This window comes from Morchella importuna (assembly GCF_003444635.1).
Source record: "Morchella importuna strain M04M26 chromosome Unknown Morimp01GS005, whole genome shotgun sequence".
NCBI lineage: Eukaryota > Fungi > Ascomycota > Pezizomycetes > Pezizales > Morchellaceae > Morchella > Morchella importuna.
In genome coordinates, this window is record NW_025763402.1 from 1286063 (window position 1) to 1304484 (window position 18422).

At 48.0% G+C, this 18422-nt stretch overlaps 6 protein-coding genes across 6 annotated transcripts; 5 read left to right on the forward strand and 1 right to left on the reverse strand.

The window, feature by feature from the left end:
• Positions 1-408: 408 nt before the first annotated feature.
• LAJ45_02863 (uncharacterized protein) lies at positions 409-2968 on the forward strand (the record flags this gene model as incomplete). The annotated part of the gene is made up of 8 exons (XM_046112454.1): positions 409-540; positions 613-667; positions 728-797; positions 853-1089; positions 1141-1201; positions 1262-1747; positions 1800-2015; positions 2069-2968. The coding sequence occupies 8 exons, from the start codon at positions 409-411 to the stop codon at positions 2966-2968; spliced, it is 2157 nt and encodes a 718-aa protein (XP_045974580.1).
• Positions 2969-3697: 729 nt separating this feature from the next.
• On the forward strand, positions 3698-3949 carry LAJ45_02864 (uncharacterized protein; the record flags this gene model as incomplete). Its single annotated transcript, XM_046112455.1, has 1 exon — positions 3698-3949. One exon carries the CDS (start codon positions 3698-3700, stop codon positions 3947-3949), a length of 252 nt encoding a protein of 83 aa, XP_045974581.1.
• Positions 3950-4273: 324 nt separating this feature from the next.
• LAJ45_02865 (uncharacterized protein) lies at positions 4274-6413 on the forward strand (the record flags this gene model as incomplete). The annotated part of the gene is made up of 2 exons (XM_046112456.1): positions 4274-4312; positions 4749-6413. 2 exons carry the CDS (start codon positions 4274-4276, stop codon positions 6411-6413), a joined length of 1704 nt encoding a protein of 567 aa, XP_045974582.1.
• A 3406-nt stretch (positions 6414-9819) lies between these two features.
• On the forward strand, positions 9820-11294 carry LAJ45_02866 (uncharacterized protein; the record flags this gene model as incomplete). Its single annotated transcript, XM_046112457.1, has 4 exons — positions 9820-9858; positions 9923-10044; positions 10132-11114; positions 11173-11294. 4 exons carry the CDS (start codon positions 9820-9822, stop codon positions 11292-11294), a joined length of 1266 nt encoding a protein of 421 aa, XP_045974583.1.
• A 2251-nt stretch (positions 11295-13545) lies between these two features.
• On the reverse strand, positions 13546-15245 carry LAJ45_02867 (uncharacterized protein; the record flags this gene model as incomplete). The annotated part of the gene is made up of 2 exons (XM_046112458.1): positions 13546-13579; positions 13645-15245. The coding sequence occupies 2 exons, from the start codon at positions 15243-15245 to the stop codon at positions 13546-13548; spliced, it is 1635 nt and encodes a 544-aa protein (XP_045974584.1).
• An 852-nt stretch (positions 15246-16097) lies between these two features.
• LAJ45_02868 (uncharacterized protein) lies at positions 16098-16854 on the forward strand (the record flags this gene model as incomplete). The annotated part of the gene is made up of 5 exons (XM_046112459.1): positions 16098-16137; positions 16210-16217; positions 16360-16448; positions 16503-16736; positions 16788-16854. 5 exons carry the CDS (start codon positions 16098-16100, stop codon positions 16852-16854), a joined length of 438 nt encoding a protein of 145 aa, XP_045974585.1.
• Positions 16855-18422: the final 1568 nt, after the last annotated feature.

Genomic DNA, 18422 nt, shown 5'->3' on the forward strand with positions numbered 1-18422 from the left:
TGGCCGGTTTACGATGATCGCTCCAATATGTACTCTAACACTTGGGAGTCAGAATTTCCTGTTGCGCCAACACCACGCACAGGTAGGTGATCAGGCACGGTACAGCTTGGAGGTGTCCCTACCAAACATCCCTACCTACCAAACATCTCCCACGTCGTTGTTCCGTACCACCAGGATCAAATGCAAGCCCACCAACCAACCAATCAACCCACCCCGCTAGTGCCACCCCAGCCTCTGACTCAACGCCTCTACGCCATCCCGCATGCAGGCATGTAAGCGACACCTCACGTGTGCCACTCAACACGTCTCCCTCGCAATTCCCACGACGCGTCCACCCGTCGCAGCCTTTAAAGGTCCCCTTTCTTTCCTCTGCCCGAAGAGAGAGAAAAAAAAGACTCAAAAAAAGCAATGGCCGACAAACAAACCACCATCTACGTGATCGATCTCGGAAAGTCCATGGGCGAGGGGCCCAAGAACGGGAGGACGGAGACGGATCTAGAGTATGTGCTGAAATACGTGTGGGACAAGATCACGTCAACGGTATGGCACTGTCCTGTTCCTGGCGTTTTCTTGAGATGGGATTGGGTGCTGATTTTTTGGGTGGGGGTCTAGATTGCGAATGGGAGGAAGACGGATACGATTGGGATTGTGGGGTTTCGCACCGATGGTGGGTCTTTGGGTTATCGTCCTTGGTGGAGGCCGAGCTAATGGGGTGCGAGCGCTTTAGGAACTAATAATGAGATGGTCGAGGAGGATGATAGTTACGAAAATGTCTCGGTCATGAGCCCGGTGAAACAGTATGTTTGGCTGCGGTCTTCTCTACCCCCGGTTATAGAGCTGATGAACGGGCAGGTTCCTTTTACCGGACCTGAGAGAGATGCAGGAGAAGCTTGTTCCTAGTAGGGTGGATGTGGGAGATGGCATCTCGGCGCTCTGTATCGGGATACAGCTGATCATGCTTCACTGTAAACGACTTAAATTCATCCGGAATATCTGCTTGGTCACGAATGGTAGAGGATCTTTCGATATGGATGAGGTTGAACAGATCAAGGAACAGATAAAAGCCGAGGGTATCAATCTTACTATTCTGTAGGTTTTTGGTTGAGTAGGATTGGGGAATTGGCTGCTGATAGTGACTAGAGGTGTGGACTTTGATGACGAGGATTTTGGATTCAAGGAGGAGGATAAACCCCCAAAGAAGGTAGTGTTCTTGTTGGTTGGGCTAGGCTGTTTGAAGTTGTACTAAGTCTAACATCAACAGGCCAAAGTCGAAGAGTCTCTGAAAAAGCTATGCGAGGATGTTGGTGGCGTATTCGGAACCATACAAGAAGCAATTGAGGAGCTTGGTAACCCTCGTCTCAAGAAGACTCGACCAGTAGCCTCATTCAAAGGTGACCTCACTCTTGGAGATCCTGCTCAATACCCAAACGCTGTCACCATCAATGTTGAGCGTTATCCCCGCACAATGGTCGCCAAGCCCATCAGCGCTAGCTCTTACATCATGAAAGCGGAGGCTAGGGAAGGCGAAGAAGCAGACGTCAGCCTGGAAGCAGTCAGACAAGCCAGGGCATACCAGGTTGACGATCACGATGCAGCTGGCGGGAAGATGGATGTTGATAGAGATCAAATGGAAAAGGGATACACTTATGGCAAAGAGGTTGTGCCAATTAGTAGTACAGATGAGACAGTAACGCTTTTTGAAACAGAGCCAGGGCTGCAGATTGTTGGCTTTATTCCAGTAGAAAATGTAAGGCGCCTGACTCGATTTGGTAGAATCTCGACTAACCACCGTTACTCAGTATAAACGGTACTTCAGCATGTCAAGTACCAATGCTATCGTTGGAGCAAAGGGAAACCCGAAAGCTGCAATGGCATTGTCATCTTTGATTCATGCTCTTTTTGAGCTTGATTCTTATGCACTGGCGAGGCTTGTCAAGAAGAAAGATACACAGCCATTGATGGTTGTCTTGGCACCTTTTATTGATGCTGAGTTTGAATGCCTGATCGATGTCGAGGTAGGTCTAAATGGCTTTTATTTACAAGATTTCAAAGGCTTATTCTAGAATAGGTACCCTTTGCCGAAGATGTCAGAGCATACAAGTTCCCGCCTCTGGATAGAGTTAAGACTGTTTCAGGAAAGGTACTTGATAAGCATCGATATATCCCCACACCGGATATGGATAAATATATGAGTGATTATGTGGATAGCATGGATTTATCCAACTTTGGTGAAGACGAGGAAGGGAATCCATCAGAGTATATCACTGTGGAAGACACATATTCCCCTATCGTCCACCGTATCAACCAAGTCGTTCGCTGGCGCGCAATACACCCCAACGAACCAATCCCACCTCCTTACGAAGTTTTGCTCAAGTATTCCAAGGTTCCCGAAGGCCTGTTGGAAAAGATAGAAGATCCCCTTGGCAAGCTCATTGCAGCTTGTGATATCAAGGTAGTTGATCCTAAGGTTACTGGTAAACGAGGCCGTCGTGAACAGCCAGCACCTAAATCTGGTCTCGACATTGAAGCACTCCTCAACGAAGACGAACCCAGCTCAACCTCCGACGCCCCTAAAAAGCCTAAAAAGATTTCCGCCACCAATGCGATTCCAGAGTTCAAGCAGCGGTTTACGCAGACTGACGATCTGGATGAACTTATATCCGCAGGGCAGGAAATGCTGGAAATCATCAAGGGACTCATCACCCACAGTTTGGCAGACACAAATTACGCACGTGCATGTGAGATGCTGAAGGTTATAAGAGATGCATTTACAGAATTCGATGAGCCGGAGGTGTATAATGATATTATAAAAGAGTTGAAGAGGGCCATCTATGCGGAGGAGCTGGATGGTGATAGGGTCGATATGTGGAGAGAGGTGAGGGTTAATAAGTTGGGGCTCGTAACGGCTAAAGAAGGTAATGGAAGAGGTGTCGAAGACGATGAAGCAAAGGCGTTCTTATGGACATGAGTCCTAAGCAGCTAGCCATGGAGTTATCTAGTCGGGAGTTCAAGAATTTAAGTTCATTGTCGTTTGTGGCGATGTATGTGTCAACCAACGCCTCTAGCTGAGCAACTACCCTTATTTTCCGCTGTAATATTGTTTCTTCTTTGCTCTTCCATCAAACCGTGGCAAGCATCTATGTGCATATAAGGAAGCTTGATGGCTACCTTCTACATGAGTATTTTCGGAACTCCAAATTTGAAACCAATGTTCTTCTTGCCAAGCATCCATCTTTGAAATTATAAGAAAATCGTAGCTTGATGCCCTTAAAGACGGAAGGTGCAACCCCGCAACCGTGAATAATAGTCACCGCAAGCGGTTTGCTTGGACTCGTCCACAGCGATAAAACCTCCTCATTTGCTCGGGCTTTAGGGCTCTTTAACTACATGTAGTGTCCTCATCTAGGTTAAGTACTGTCCAAGCAATCCCGGTGACTGTCCATGACTACAGTAATGTAGGTATTTACAATAACGATGGATCCATGGAGATGGTCTCGCTGACAATTTAGTTCCTCAATTGGTCTCTTATAGAACACGGGAGAATTGGGGGATGCGAACGCAGACGTACACAACCTGTAATGAGAACCCTCATTTAAATTCAAACACTCGGATCCCACATCTAATCCGAGGCGGACAAGGCCACCATGACTCTTTTTCAACTCGGACTCATAGACGCCCTGGACCCCTTTCACGTGATATGAGGTCATTGAGCAATGAGGTTCAGGAGAAGGGGGACGCCGCGCAGGCACCGGCAGCGGGCACGACCACCTCGCCCCCCGCCTCGTCCACCTCCGCCGCAGGCACATTCGTACTATTCTTGGTGGTTGCTATGGAACCACCTCCGTTGCCGCCAAGAGATGTGCCTGGTCTGGGGTGTGTAAACAAACATCCCACGGCGCTAGCAAGGGGCTCAGGTTCCGGAGGCGCTCCACTTCAGTCCACTGGTTGAAATCCACATCACTGGAAGTGTCCAGCTCATCAGGAAAAAACGCATCGATATGTGTTGCGCTGTTCTTGGGAGGGAGTGGAAGTGCAAGATGGGAGGGAGAGTGGATAAAGGGTGGATAAAGTAGGAGCCAGACCCCGGTTTTTTTTTGTGTTTGTAGATCTACCATCTAAAGAAAGATTTATTTTTTGTTTGACGAGATATATCCGCTGCACCGACGATACTTTTACGAATTGTTTTTTTGGGGGTCAATTGTGAGAGATGACTCGTCTGAGGTCTACTACGGTTGGGATGAGAAGAAGTGCTCGAACGGGGCTTTCACCCGTCATGGTGGGGACTAGCACGGGTTTTGGCGTTATGATTTCTGTGAGAGTTGTTTTTTTTTCCTCTTTTTTTTCTTTCTCTTTCCACCTTCCCCGGGCTCTGCCTTTCTTCCGTTTTGTTTTCCGCTTCTTTTTTTTCCCCTTCATCATCACAGGAACCTGACTGTTTCCCTCACACCCTCATTTGTTTACACCCCGCTGTCTACCTATTTTTTGTTCTGCTGCTGCTTCTGCTGCAGCCTGCCCTCACATCCCTGCAGTGTTTTGACTTGCCCTGCCCGTTGCCCAGTTTGTGTTCTTGTGGCAACCACGGTTGCTCCCCTACTTTCCTTCACATCCATCACCCACACCCCAAACCCAACAACAACCCATAACCCCTTCACTCCGCCTCACTTCACTTCACCTCAACTTCTTCATCAACCACACCCCCCCCCCCCCCGTCCCGTTGCTAATCCCCTATCCCTCATATCTTCCCACAGCAACCGACGCTTTCCCGCATCACCGAACAATCCTCAAGACTCAACGCTATCATCGAGCAGTCAACAGCCACAACCACTATCTCCACCCCTGAAGAGGAAGAATTAGAAGTTGCAGCCTCACAGTCCGATAATCACAACAGCAACCACCGTCACCACCGCATCAGTGGTGAAACCTCACTTTTCCTGTCTCCACGGCCACCTGCCACCACTCCTTTACCACTACTACAACCTCCTCCTCCTTCCGACACTCCAGCGACTCCCTCATATCTGTCGCTTGAGCAGGTTCTCAAAATTAACCCATCTCCAAAGACACCGCCAATGTCAAAGTCCAAAATGCCTAGTGCCACTTCTACAACTGGTCGCTTCTCCACCCGCAGCAAGACGGGCCCCATTACACCCATGAAGGGAGGGTTCGATGTTCCGGAGGGGAAAGGCGGCTTTGGGTTCACAAGTGGGCTCACAATGACTGGAAAGAAGATAATGGATGGATTTTCGGGAATGAACCCCAGCACTCCGGATGCTCCTGCTCCCCCCACGCCAATGATTCTTGAGACCCCGCCGATAGCAGAGAGCAGCGAGGCGGATGAACAGGGCAGGGGATCCTCGGTGGAGGCGGGGAGGCCGAAGCGCAAGAAGCGATTCAGCGAAATCCACCGTGAGCAGTTTGCAAAGATGGACAGCATTGCGTCACACTACGCCGCTAAACGTACCCCCACCACAACCCCCAATGCTCCGAAAATTATCGCCCCAGAAGTCACCCCCAAGAACGCATTGATCCAAACCCCCGATATGGGGCTCAAGAACCTTAAGCGCGCTAAGTGCCAATCGGTGCTCGGCGAGCGGGAACCCCCCTCTTCCCCGTCGCCTCAGAAGCGCAGGCCTGACGAAGTCAACCCATCCGGTCGCGCGGAGGATCGCAGCCCGGTAAAGCGACAGCGTCTCAATGCTGCCGCCCCGACACTCTCGTCCAAGCCAACCAAGATCGCCCGCTTCGCCGGCATAAGCGGCGCCTCCAGCACTCCGATGAAGCGTGCCATGTTTACACCAGGCGGCCAATCAAGTGCGCTTAACCCTCAGAAATACACTCTCCCTAGGCCAGTCCCATCGCTCAATCTCACACCCTCAACCACGTTTGCGACACCCGGCCGACTCCGAAGCACTAGCACCCGCAAGCCCCCCGGAACAACTAGCAGACTCAACACGATGATCAACTTTGCCGAGGCTTCTGCCGCAACACCAATGAAGACACCCAGTGGTGCCTCCGGTTTCACATTCCGCGCCGGCCGTGGGCCGTCGGGTCTCGGTTTTAACACTCTCACTGAGATGCATGACAGGAAGGCCGCTGCGGCCGCGGGGATGTTGATGTTTGGGAGCAGGATGGGAACTCCGAAGGTCACCGAAAACGATCCTGTGGGCGTTGAGGATCCGTTTGCCACGAGCCCAATGCAGTGGGATGCGACAACTCCCGTCAATAACAAGCGGAAGATGGAGAGCGACCAGAGCTCGGACGAAGAGATGCTTGGTCAAACTGTACAAAAAAAGAGGCCAAGGGGCGGCGAGGAGGAAGAAAGAAAGAAAAGGTTGGACTTCCTGGCGACCCCCAGGAAGAGAATTGCGGGTGATGGAGATAGATTAGGGAGGCGAGGCCTGGGGGGCAGAGGGTAATTTATAAATTTCTTCATCTTTATTTTTAGTATAGTTTTATTTTATTTTTTGTTGATTGTTTTGATGGTGGTTTGTTGACTGTTGTTGTTTTGATGAGGAGGTTGAGGGGTGTTATGATGCATCAGTGGCATGTGAGATGATTCGAAGAGCAACTTGTATAAGAGCAGAGCAGAGGTCGTTGATCATTAGGTACTTACATCACATTACAGAGGCTAAGCAGATTGCTAGCTATCTGGCCATGAGCGGCATATTTTCCCTTTTTTATCTCCTTGTCTTTCGTTTCTTCTCTTTTCTTCTTTTCCATCATGAGATTCTTATTACTTTTTCTTTACTTTCTTTTTCTCTCTTTATTTCCTTACAATCAACCTCCCTCCCTCTCTCTCTCTACCTCTCTTCTATCTCTTTGTCTTTGTTTCCTACCTTTTTATATTTCCCTCTCTCTCTCTCCTTTTTTGCATCGTGTCTTACTACCTGGGGTGTGGTCTGGGGGCGTTATAAACTGAAATTCGAAAGTTTTTTTTTTTTTTATAAAAGAAACTCGACTACTCGGTCATTGCGGTTTTTTGATTTCCGGATTGTTCTTTATGAGATGATTGTCCCTTTTTTTTTGGTCTTTTTTTTTCCCCCCTTTCTTCCGCGAAAAAAGGTTACATAGTTGATCCCGTGAACCCTCCCCCACAGCCTGGCAGTTTACATACAAATGAATGTACAATAAAAATAAATTTGCGAATTCGAGCATTTGTAGTTTATCTCATGAGGGGGAAAACAAACACAAAACGGGCGGCTTGCGATTGATTTTTTAGTTTTTAGCGTCGATCGTGTATTGTTTATACCCCTCTTTTAAAAAAGGGTATCGATTGATTGACAGCTAGGTAGTTACGTAGTTTGTTTTATCGATAACTTTTTCCAATCCTATTGCGTTGCGTTGCCGATATCGATAAGTCTGTCAAATCTCCGGTGGTGCATGTGTGTGGGTGGGGGTGGGGTTTTGCTTGCAGGATCGCTGGATACCCGATATCGATAACATGCCATGGCAAGCCTCGCCTAATTTGTGTATGTTTCGCCGGTGCGGCTAGTGCCGGGGGCGGCCGGCGGCCGGCGGCCATGGGGTTGTGTAAGATTAAGTGAGTCATGGGCTGTCACTCGGTTTTGGTTTGGATGGAGGTTTTTGGGGTTTTTGGGCGGTTTGATTTTGGGGGACTTTTCATGTCGGCGCTTGAATGTTCTGTTTGATCTATGGCTATATACTAAGCACCATGTACTTAACCGGACTCTTTGTCTTTTTCCGTTGGTCGAGGCACGTAACTATCTCGTTTGTTCTGCTCTTCGGCAGACAAGGATGTCAGTTCCAGGCCGGGAAAGTTAGAGAGATGGGAAGATATGGAAGACTTATTTTTGGTCAGAGCATGGTGTTCCTTACTGTGGCTCGGTGGATGAATAAAATGTGGGGAAAGGCTACATGGGAAGAATGGGAGATAAAAATTAGGCATATCCAAGTCGACTAACTATTGGAGAGCTTAGCAGTCGTTACACCATAGTTTACGCCGGCCCAGACGACCCAAACCAGATCTATAGACTGTCAATCGCTACTGTGGAATCACGTAATAAGAGTACATATAAAAATGTGACATGAGTGGATCGACGGCATCCTTGTAATGCATAAAACCTAATCTAGAGATTTTTGACTGCATGAAATGACAAAGTACAGATGCCGATGCTTTGCGTTTTGGTAGTATAGAATTCTAAAAAGAAAAACTCGCCACGTGGAGACCGTTCTTTTTGACGCGGTTTATCTCTTCTAAGAACGCCTAGCCTAGGCCTTCTAACATCAATGGACAGTATATTTCCTATTAATTTACTCTTTAGTAAACAGTATTCAATTAACTACTTTGATAATTGTGACGGTATATTTATAATGGACGAAGTGTGAGGTTTTATATTAGATAGTTTGTAGATATATACTAAGATCTGTTAGTGTTTAGTATAGATCTAATATTCAGTATAGATCTAGTAATAAGCGGTAAGAATACACTCAAATACATTGCGATCACCTCCTAATTACCACCGGCACCTTAGCAGCTTGGAGTCAATAATTGAATTGCTACATGCAGAATTACGTCTTCTACTAGTTAGTCGTTGGTAATGATAGAACCGGCTACATTCTCACACCTGAACTGAATACTACATGTATGGAACAAGCTTGCAAGGTAAATTTGGGGGCTAACACTAATACTTGATGTTTTGGGCGGGGCGGTAACACATTTGCTGTGAAAAAGGAGAGCCCCCGACTACACTTGTAAGTTCTAGCCTTGGTCATTGATCACTGCCATGCGTTACATTCACTAAATAGCTTAATCTTGTCCCAACGTTAAGGATAAGTTACCTTGCATGGTGACTAATATAAAAACCACAGTACTTTTTATAGTATTAAAGGCTTGAAACGGCCTAAGCAGACGTAGTGCATATACTATGAATTAAACAAAAACAAAAACAAAATAGTGCTTATACTTTATCGGGCAAGAAATATCCTGCTCTCCCCATCAAAAGAACCCTAACTATAATATATTGTGCTTTTGGTTGTCATTAAAGCCCCAAGGATCTCCAGCCCTCTATCCCAGTGGTAAACAGACTATCTGAACGGTTATGCGCGTAAGGCCAAGAAAGCTACAGCCGCTTCATTACTTTGATTGACTATATGTAGTCAAAAACACCAACAACAGCCCTTCAGAATAGCCTTTAGGAACACCCGCATCCCTCGTTTTAAAGTTGTTATACTTTGCGTATTTACCCATTGATATCTCTGTACATATAAGGGGGACTTCGGGACATTGTGCATAACTACGGCCGATCATTGACCTCTCTTCTTTGTTTAGTCATCGCTTTTATGATATCAGGGGGGTGATAAGTAAACAAAAACAATCTGTAGGCACTTATCTCGCATCCGGTCGGCCACTGAACGCCCGAAGTCCCACCAGGCTTGACAGAACAAGATAAACAGCCGGGGGTCGCTTTGTTCGGCTACAGCTATCATTGACGCTGCTCACGTGATATGATGCAATAATGAAGTAAATTACTCCAAAAGGCTCTGAATAATTATAATATAGTTAATAATTACTTCCGTGTCATACTGTAAATATAAGAGGTATATTTTGATTATCTCGTGTGTATTTCGGGAGGCTCTCACCCCTGCATGATCGCATCGGCAAGAGTCCGGTGTTGACCCTCGTGATGTCTCAGATGCGATAGCAACAACCTCTCAACTCTCCGGACAAAGCCACCTTCCTTCTCTTCTTCCTCTCCCCATCATCAGCACCCACAGCTGGTCCTCCCCCCATAACAACTCCAAAACACCCACTTGACTCTCGACGAGTCTCCGCCATACTCTCACCAATAGCAGCTCGCAATCATGGCAAGCAAAGCAGTCATCGCGTTGCTAGTCACTGGTGTAAGCCACCTCTCCCCGGTCTCGGCACTGATAAGGGAATGCCTCAGTACTGACAGCTCCACAGATGCTCGCGACAGGTGTCGCGAATACCCTCTTGACGAAATACCAGGACATGCAGTGCGTCCGCAACTGCGACGATCCAAACCCTGCGAAACGCCATGTATTCGAGCAGCCAGTTATGCAGACGTAAGTTGCCCTACCCCCCGGTCCCCTGAAACTCGGGTAGCCGCGGAAACAGAGGGCTACAGGAGCTAACAGACGTTTCATAAACAGTCTCCAGATGTTTATCGGTGAGATGGGCTGCTGGTTGATCGTTGGTTGTTTCTCGCTCTCAAAGATGTTTGTCGAGCACCGCCGTCAGCGCGCCGGGTATGAGCCTGTCGCTGGAGGCGACGAACCCACCCACCATGTCTCGCCCGCTGTTAAGCCGCTCGTGAAGAATGCCGATGGCCGTACCCCCATCACTGGATTGAAGGTCTTCCTCCTCGCCATCCCGGCGTGCTGTGATATTGCCGGAACGACGCTCATGAACGTTGGTTTCCTCTTTGTTGCCGCGTCAATCTACCAAATGACCCGTGGAGCCCTTGTTCTCTTTGTCGGTCTTTTCTCTGTCCTCTTCTTGAAGCGCCACCTCCGTCCCTTCCAGTGGTTCGCGTTGTTTGTCGTCGTTCTCGGTGTTGGAATCGTCGGTCTTGCTGGAGCCCTATTCAAGGAGAAGGAACTAGTCCCCAAACTCCACGACGATGCCCTGGTTGAAGAAGACGCCTCCAGCGCTGCGCTCAGAACCATCATCGGTATCCTCCTCATCGCCGGTGCTCAGATCTTCACCGCAACCCAGTTCGTAACCGAGGAATGGATTCTCGAGAACTATGCCCTTGAGCCATTGAAGGTTGTCGGCTGGGAGGGTATTTTTGGCTTCATTGTCACCGTCGTTGGAATGGTTGTCCTCCATATTACCATTGGTAGCCACCCCGAGGGCCAGTACGGATACTTTGACGCCGTTGAGGGACTCCGCCAGATCACCAGCTACCGCGCTGTTGCGTTTTCTTCCGTCGCGATTATGGTCTCGATTGGTGGCTTCAACTTCTTCGGTATCAGTGTTACAAGGAGCATCAGCGCCACTGCCAGGAGTATCATCGATACTTGCAGGACCTTGTTCATCTGGATCTTCAGCTTGGCACTCCATTGGGAGACCTTCAAGCCCCTCCAAGTTCTTGGATTCGCCTTGTTGGTCTACGGAACCTTCTTGTTCAATGGTAAATAGACTCCATCCCACCTCACTCAATCTCGGTAAATAGCTAACACACAAAACAGAGCTCGTCCGTCCCCCAATGGCCGCCTGCCTCGGGAAGCGCATCCTCACCCAGCACGACGGCACAATCGACGAAGAGGGCCGCCAGGAGCTTCTCCCAGAGCACCCGGTTGAACATAACTAGAGCATAAACTAGATCTCTCTTATTCTCATACAAGACTTATGTAGTGTAAGATAGGGCGGCGGATACTGTTACGATACCTAGTAGTGATGGGCGAGCAGAGGCGGATCGTTGGGACCTGCTTATTTTTTTCTCGCTTTTTTTTATTTTTTTGATATGGCAATGGTGTGTTTCTGTTTTTACCGGCGTGGGTAATGTCTGGCTTGTTGGTTGTGCTTTGGAATGGAACTTTCTTGCGCTCCTTTATTTGTTGGTTTTGTTGCGATGGGAAACTTGCTTGGGAATATGTTTAGGGGTGTGGTTTTTATGTGTTGCTGCTATTATTACTAGTGGTGATGGGGACGGGAGTGAGGGGGGGATAGAGAATATAGAAATTTCTACGTTCCGATTATTATGGCCGTTGTGTCCTTTGTGACTCTGAAAATGCGCCGTTCGAAGTGGGCGAAAGGGGCGAGTGATAGTTCGTGCTTATACCAACTCGGGTGTTGGTGTGTGTCGAGTGATGGGCTGTGAACCAACAAAATCTATTTTGGACACAACTTATACTCTTTCCCTGTAGATATGTAAAAATTATCCTGCGGCCGGCAGCATCGTAAGTTCTACCATAATTATCGACAAAGCCGATCATATCCCCTGTCTAGCTCACTCCCAGCTCGGATAAATAATGGTCTACCGTAGGAAATTTGGGGACGTGGAGTAAAGCTTCTTTTCCCACTTTGTTTTTTGAGAGTAGGCTTTGTCTAACAGACTTGATCAAGATTTGGATTTCTCACTAATTAATTTTTCCCGTGTACTCTGAGGTGTCAACACCATGGTATAAGCCGTCTCAGGATAGTGGGTCTAGAACTATAGTTGAGACTATAGTTAGTCATAGTTATACTCTACTCGTGATAGGTTGGTAGGTTGGCTAGCTAGGCTTTAGCTTATGCCCCGAGCTGCGATAATTGGGCTTAAAGGGTCGTTCGTCCTGTCCTGATCCCTCCATCTTCTTTACGCCTAGGTGAATCTCTATCTTGAAGCAAAAGGGACATACATACATATGTATTCAGCGTTTTCGTCTTGGCTCCAAAAGAACGGTGAACTAGCCGGCTATCCACTCTAAAATGTCTGTAGTTCAAGCTGTTAGTGGGGGCGGGGTCGGGATTAAAAAAAAAAAAAAGCGCGCGTCGATGGGACAATGGCTTTGGATAAATTTCACTTTTTACTATCACCCGATAGGTGCTTCGATCTCCCGCCCGTAAAAGCTAAATTAACCGCACCTCAAAAAAACACCGTTGGCTGATAAGCCACCACACCGCCCTCCCTTTTCAAACCCCGTTCGTAGCACCTCCACAGGCATGAGCCGCCGCTAAGAGATCCAGAGTGCCCGCAGATCGATCCCCCACCCGGGGGTATGAGAGCAGGGGCCTTCCCGGCTACGTCTTTGCCATAGATTCCTATCGTCAACTCAAGCCCAAAAAGATGCCCAGAATTTATTCTACTGCTGCCCCGGTTTGGGGAATACGCAGAAGTTGACAAGACTCAAGGGTAAAGATGAGCATAAAAAGAGAGAAGGGGGATAGCCTTTCTTCCTATAGTACAGCGATCAAAGGTCAAGGTCACTAACTAGCTAACCATGTAATTATCGGGAGAACACCCACAGTAGGTGTAAAGATGCTGCTCGCCTGGCGCCGTAGTACTTACTCATATAGCGTGCTTAAGCTTAGCGGCCGTGTGTGAACAGTTGTGTATTGCACTTTCGTCGGTGGGAAAGAGATGGAAGATCAGTGGCAGCAGATGATAGCTAGCGAGTTCATTTCGTCTCTACGTGCTCGTGACGCAGTTGAGCCTAGAATCCGGCGATGTTATTACCTATAGATAATTTTACGGTATCCGGTAGGCGAGGTTGCGTACCAAAGACTAAAGAGGGAGCCAATGATCGAACTGCCACTTTATCTCTGCATCACAGTCTATCACTCGCTGCACAATTTATAACGGAAAAGAGTTGTCTTTTCTTTTCTATAAAATGGAAGATCGCTAGATTATCCCGCAAAAAAATACAAAACAGATGAAAAAGCGGAACAAAAAATGCAATGAAAACCCCCAAAAGATGATAAACGGAAAGAAAAAAAACAATGTCATATAATAAAACCCCTCAACTCCCTCTCACATTCTTTACTCTGCTTTTCCAGACCCCCTAAACATGCCCTACTATCTCGATACAAACAAAAAGAGAAATCGCCTATCCTAGACACATACAAGAGATTGATCGCACTTAAGCGATGAAGGGAACAGCCCTCTTCTTGATGCTATATCATTCGAACTCTGTTAGTGTCTATGAAATTATTAAGAATTGTATAAGTCTGATGCTTACCTGTGCAAGATGACTTCCTCATCATCACCACCATCACCAGCTGCCTCATCGTCGGCCTCAGCAGCTGCCTCGTCATCGGCCTCACCACCGGCACTCTCATCATCACCGCCGGCAGATTCGTTGTCGGAGCTATCAGCGACTCCCTCGTCGGCAGGAGCTTCACTTGCACCACCAGCAGGAGCGGTGGGTGCAGCTGCCTCCTTGTCGTCAATTTCACCTTGCTCGTCGGCGATGCTCTCAGCTTCCTCGTTGTCCTCGAAGAATTCGTCGTCACCACCAGTGCTCTCATCATCACCTCCAGTGCTCTCATCATCACCTCCAGTGCTCTCATCATCACCACCGGTGCTCTCGTCATCGCCACCGGTGCTCTCGTCATCGCCACCGGTGCTCTCGTCATCGCCACCAGCACTCTCATCATCACCGCCGGTAGGAGCAGCCTCTTCGTCAGCACTATCGGGAGCAGACTCGTCATCTGGAATAACTTCATCACCATCGGCGGGAGCATCAATTGCCTGAGTGACTCCCTCATCGGCAGGGGCTTCGACAGACTCGTCGGCGGGGGCCTCTCCAACGAACTCATCGGCGGGTGCCTCTCCAACGAACTCATCGGCGGGAGCTTCAACGGATTCGTCGGCGGGGGCCTCTCCTACAAATTCATCGGCGGGGGCTTCTCCGGTGGATTCATCTGCAGGGGCTTCTCCAACTGACTCGTCCGCAGGGGCCTCACCAACAAATTCATCAGCGGGAGCCTCGACTGACTCGTCCGCGGGAGCTTCAATTGACTCATCGGCGGGGGCATCGACAGACTCATCGGCAGGGGCTTCAACTGACTCGTCGGCGGGGGCCTCTCCAACGAACTCATCGGCGGGTGCCTCTCCAACAAACTCATCGGCAGGTGCTTCACCAACAAACTCATCAGCGGGGGCCTCGACAGACTCGTCGGCAGGCGCATCAACAGATTCATCGGCAGGAGCCTCGACAGACTCATCGGCAGGGGCATCGACAGACTCATCGGCAGGAGCCTCTACAGACTCGTCGGCAGGAGCATCGACGGACTCGTCGGCAGGAGCCTCGACAGACTCATCGGCGGGAGCCTCACCAACAAACTCATCCGCAGGGGCCTCTCCAGCATATTCGTCGGCAGGAGCCTCTACAGACTCGTCGGCAGGAGCATCGACGGACTCGTCGGCAGGAGCCTCTACAGACTCATCGGCGGGTGCTTCAACAGACTCATCGGCGGGAGCCTCGCCAACAAACTCATCAGCGGGTGCTTCGCCGGCATACTCGTCGGCAGGCGCGTCTACAGACTCGTCTGAAGGAGCTTCAACGGACTCGTCGGCAGGCGCCTCGCCAGCATACTCATCGGCGGGTGCTTCGACCGACTCGTCGGCAGGCGCATCAGATGTACCGACAAATTCGTCGGCGGGAGCGTCTAGAACAGACTCGTCGGCAGGCGCAGCATAGTTAACACTTGATCCGCTTGAGGTAGTATAAGATCGAACTGCTAGGTTGTTTGATCGGGCCTCTAGGCTTGTAGGAAGCGCGTTGGTTGAAGAGGCAGCGAGCAAGAGGAAAACACCTGAAACAAGATATTGACGCATTGCGAATGCTTTTCAAAAGAATGTGTTATATAAAAAAAAGGAATATGAAAAATGAAACGACTGTGGTAACCGGATTGGTAAAAAAGTATTGGTAAAAAGGATATAATCAAAGGAGCGTAAGAAGGTAAGAAGAACACCAGGTTCTTTGTATAAAGATAAAAAGGAAGGTAAGGCTTTGAAGAAAAGCCGGAATGAGTGACTTGATCTGTGAGAGTGATGAGGAAGGAAAGAAACATGATGGGCACGAATCCACAAGCTCTTATATCTATCCTCTGTGACCAGTAGTCGGTGAGCCCACCCAATATAGTAATACCCGGTCGATGCCGGACTTGAATGATGACTTTGATTCTTGTCTTGGTGCGAGGCCCTAAGCTACCGTACGGTGTGCAATCGAAGCTAGTTTGCCTGTGGCTTGGTAATTACCCAACTCATGGCATGTGTATCAGATTGCTAACGCTAAGCCGATGAGTGAGAAGAGACAGCACAATTGTGACCGACCGATGGTGGGATCTTCTGAAGATAATTCCGACAGAAGAAATTAGCATGCCGCTTGATGGCACAACGATATTCGGGGGTGTTTGGTCGGATGCACTAGGAAGTAGTAATAAAGTACATGTAGCCCTGCCCTGTCCTGCCCCGGTGAAGTTGTCCAATAAGCCCCACACCAATTCCACGAATAGTACTTTGTTTAGCGAAACGTCCATGTACTCCGCCTACGAATATGTAAACAGCAGATGATTAATAATTAGAAGCTCTTTCTGTGCAGGAAATTGATTCCCCTAATAAAGCAGAGAACTGTTATTGATGTTGGGGTGAGGTTAGTTGGTGGAACGTTGTGGTTACTATAAATAGATGTGGCTGGAAACGCCACATCCACCGACTTCCAGACTATGTATGTACCACCTGCTGCGCAACTTGGCACTACACGCGGAAAACTGTCAACCGGAAAGTTAATGGTGTGCAGATTACCATGTCATGAATGAAATCCCATAACAGTCGAAGTAGCCTACGATTATGGCGTCCCAGTATCAGCAAACAACATAGAATCTTATCACCGGTTTCATGGGCCTACCGCAACCAGCGCCCTTAAACATATCTCACCTTCCCCACACAGCTACCCCCATGCCACCGGAGGTTTGCAGCTCCACCGACCACTGGTGGTTTTTTCTCTGCGCGAAGCTTTTTCTTAGGATCGTTCACTTAGTCAGTGTTTAAAAATGATCGCTTGCCTTCTTTTGGAGTCGTTAACGTCCTTAGCCTCCTTCCTTTCATCTTGATAATTCCAACTCAGGACCATCTGCCAAAACCTTACACCTGCATTGATAAAACAACTATGCTTTTACGAGCCCTGACTATCCTCAACTTTATGTTTATTTCATTGGCCCTAGCTGCCCCTTATCAACGCATACAACCCGACAATCCCCAGCAGGAGCGGGAAGTTATACGAGTAACGCAATCGAGCAAAACCATATTGGATTCATTGCCCGATCGGTTGGTATCTCACCCCTCAATTAGATCGGTCCCTGAAGTTAACTTTGATAGGCAATTAGATAATATCCAAAACCACGGGACAACCGCAAAAGGCCCGAGGGGACTTCCGGGAGTGTAGGGGCAGGTCTCAAGGGGAGGATGGGGGGGGGGGGGGGGTGTGCCAACCGAGAAAACAAGCTTCAAGGCTTCTAGATCAACCATGGTTCTAGAGAGATAAAGGCATATGGAGTTCAAATTATGACGCTAAAAAAGTCTTTGGTTGCTGCATGCTCATGCTTCCAAAGAAATACATCTGAAACTTGATTTTGTAAATATTCCACCGGCATTTATGGCACGTCGAGCCGGCGAATACGTGGTTAATGCCCCACAATCACTTGTATAATTTATGTTTTATCTTGTTTTTATTTTTCTATTATGGCAGAAATTTATAGTGAAGATCGAGTTTGAGACTTGGGCCGAGTTTTGGCGGCTTTGTTTGACTTGGTATATATGACGTAAAGTACCGCTATTCAAGTATCGCAAATCAGTTAGCTGAATATATGCTTGTCTGTCTTGAATGATATTCTAGAAAGAATAGAGTATGTTGCTATGCAACAAGGGACATACCCTATCTTACCGGTGATTTTTCGGTAAAAAAAACACCTATTTTTAGAACAAACATAACTATACCGGGGGATCAGTATTAGAGGGTGGGGTCGGAAATCTGTCAAGTTGAATGCAGGGGTCTGTGTAGGGATACGATAAAAGAAAAGCTTGGGATCGAGTGAGACGCCGTGAGTAAGGTAAATAACTTTGAACCTTGGAGTGCGTCCCTAATTCTGATAAGACCGTTTGAAGTGGGAGAGAATCAAGATATCTCGACTTCGAGGTGTTGGTCGTACGCTTTGGAGGTTCCTTCAGGTCCTTCGGGATTGATAAGTGTAAGCTGGTAATTTCAAAAAGGCAAAAAACAATGTAGGTTTCGAGAACGACCACAAAAAGCAAGGATATCTAGACTATAGCTGTCTGTAACTATCAATGGAAATACCACCGCTTGTAGCTACCACCGAAGTAGGACCTTATTCTTTTCGGATAGTCGATATCGCTGAATAACCGAAGCATGATTAATTACATGGCGATAAATAACTCTGTCGTGCAATCTACCTCTTGTGAATCGGGCGTGTTCTAGCCGTAGCTATAGATAAGGGATTGGAAACCGTCAGCAGAAGGAGCAGTTGATAAGCTGGCTATGGGTGTGGCAGTTGTGACATCCTCAATTTATGATTGTGTCGAGACCCGTGAGATATGTAATTGCAAGTGTCGATCTTTGATAGGTTAAGCGGTAGATTAACTTGTAAGTAAACGGTGATAGTTGATAAATCCGCCGGTTTGACAGTCGGAAACTCTTTCATAAACTGACTCTGAGGTGATGGATAACAGTGGGGGGTTGAAGTCACGCATGGAGGTAATATTAAGCTTAGCAACTACGTGTTATCTTATCGCAAAATGTTGGTCAAAGTCTTAAAGAGGGTTACGTCACGAGACAAGATTGTTAAGCAGCAAACATAACAATCATAGTCTATCACTCGCATTCTGACGGCGGCCCCCCATATTGAAATGATCCCTTATCGGGTAGCATATAGGCCCATAGAGAGCTCGCTAAGTGTGAGTTGACTTCACAGCCGCAACAAACCCATCTTCTCATTC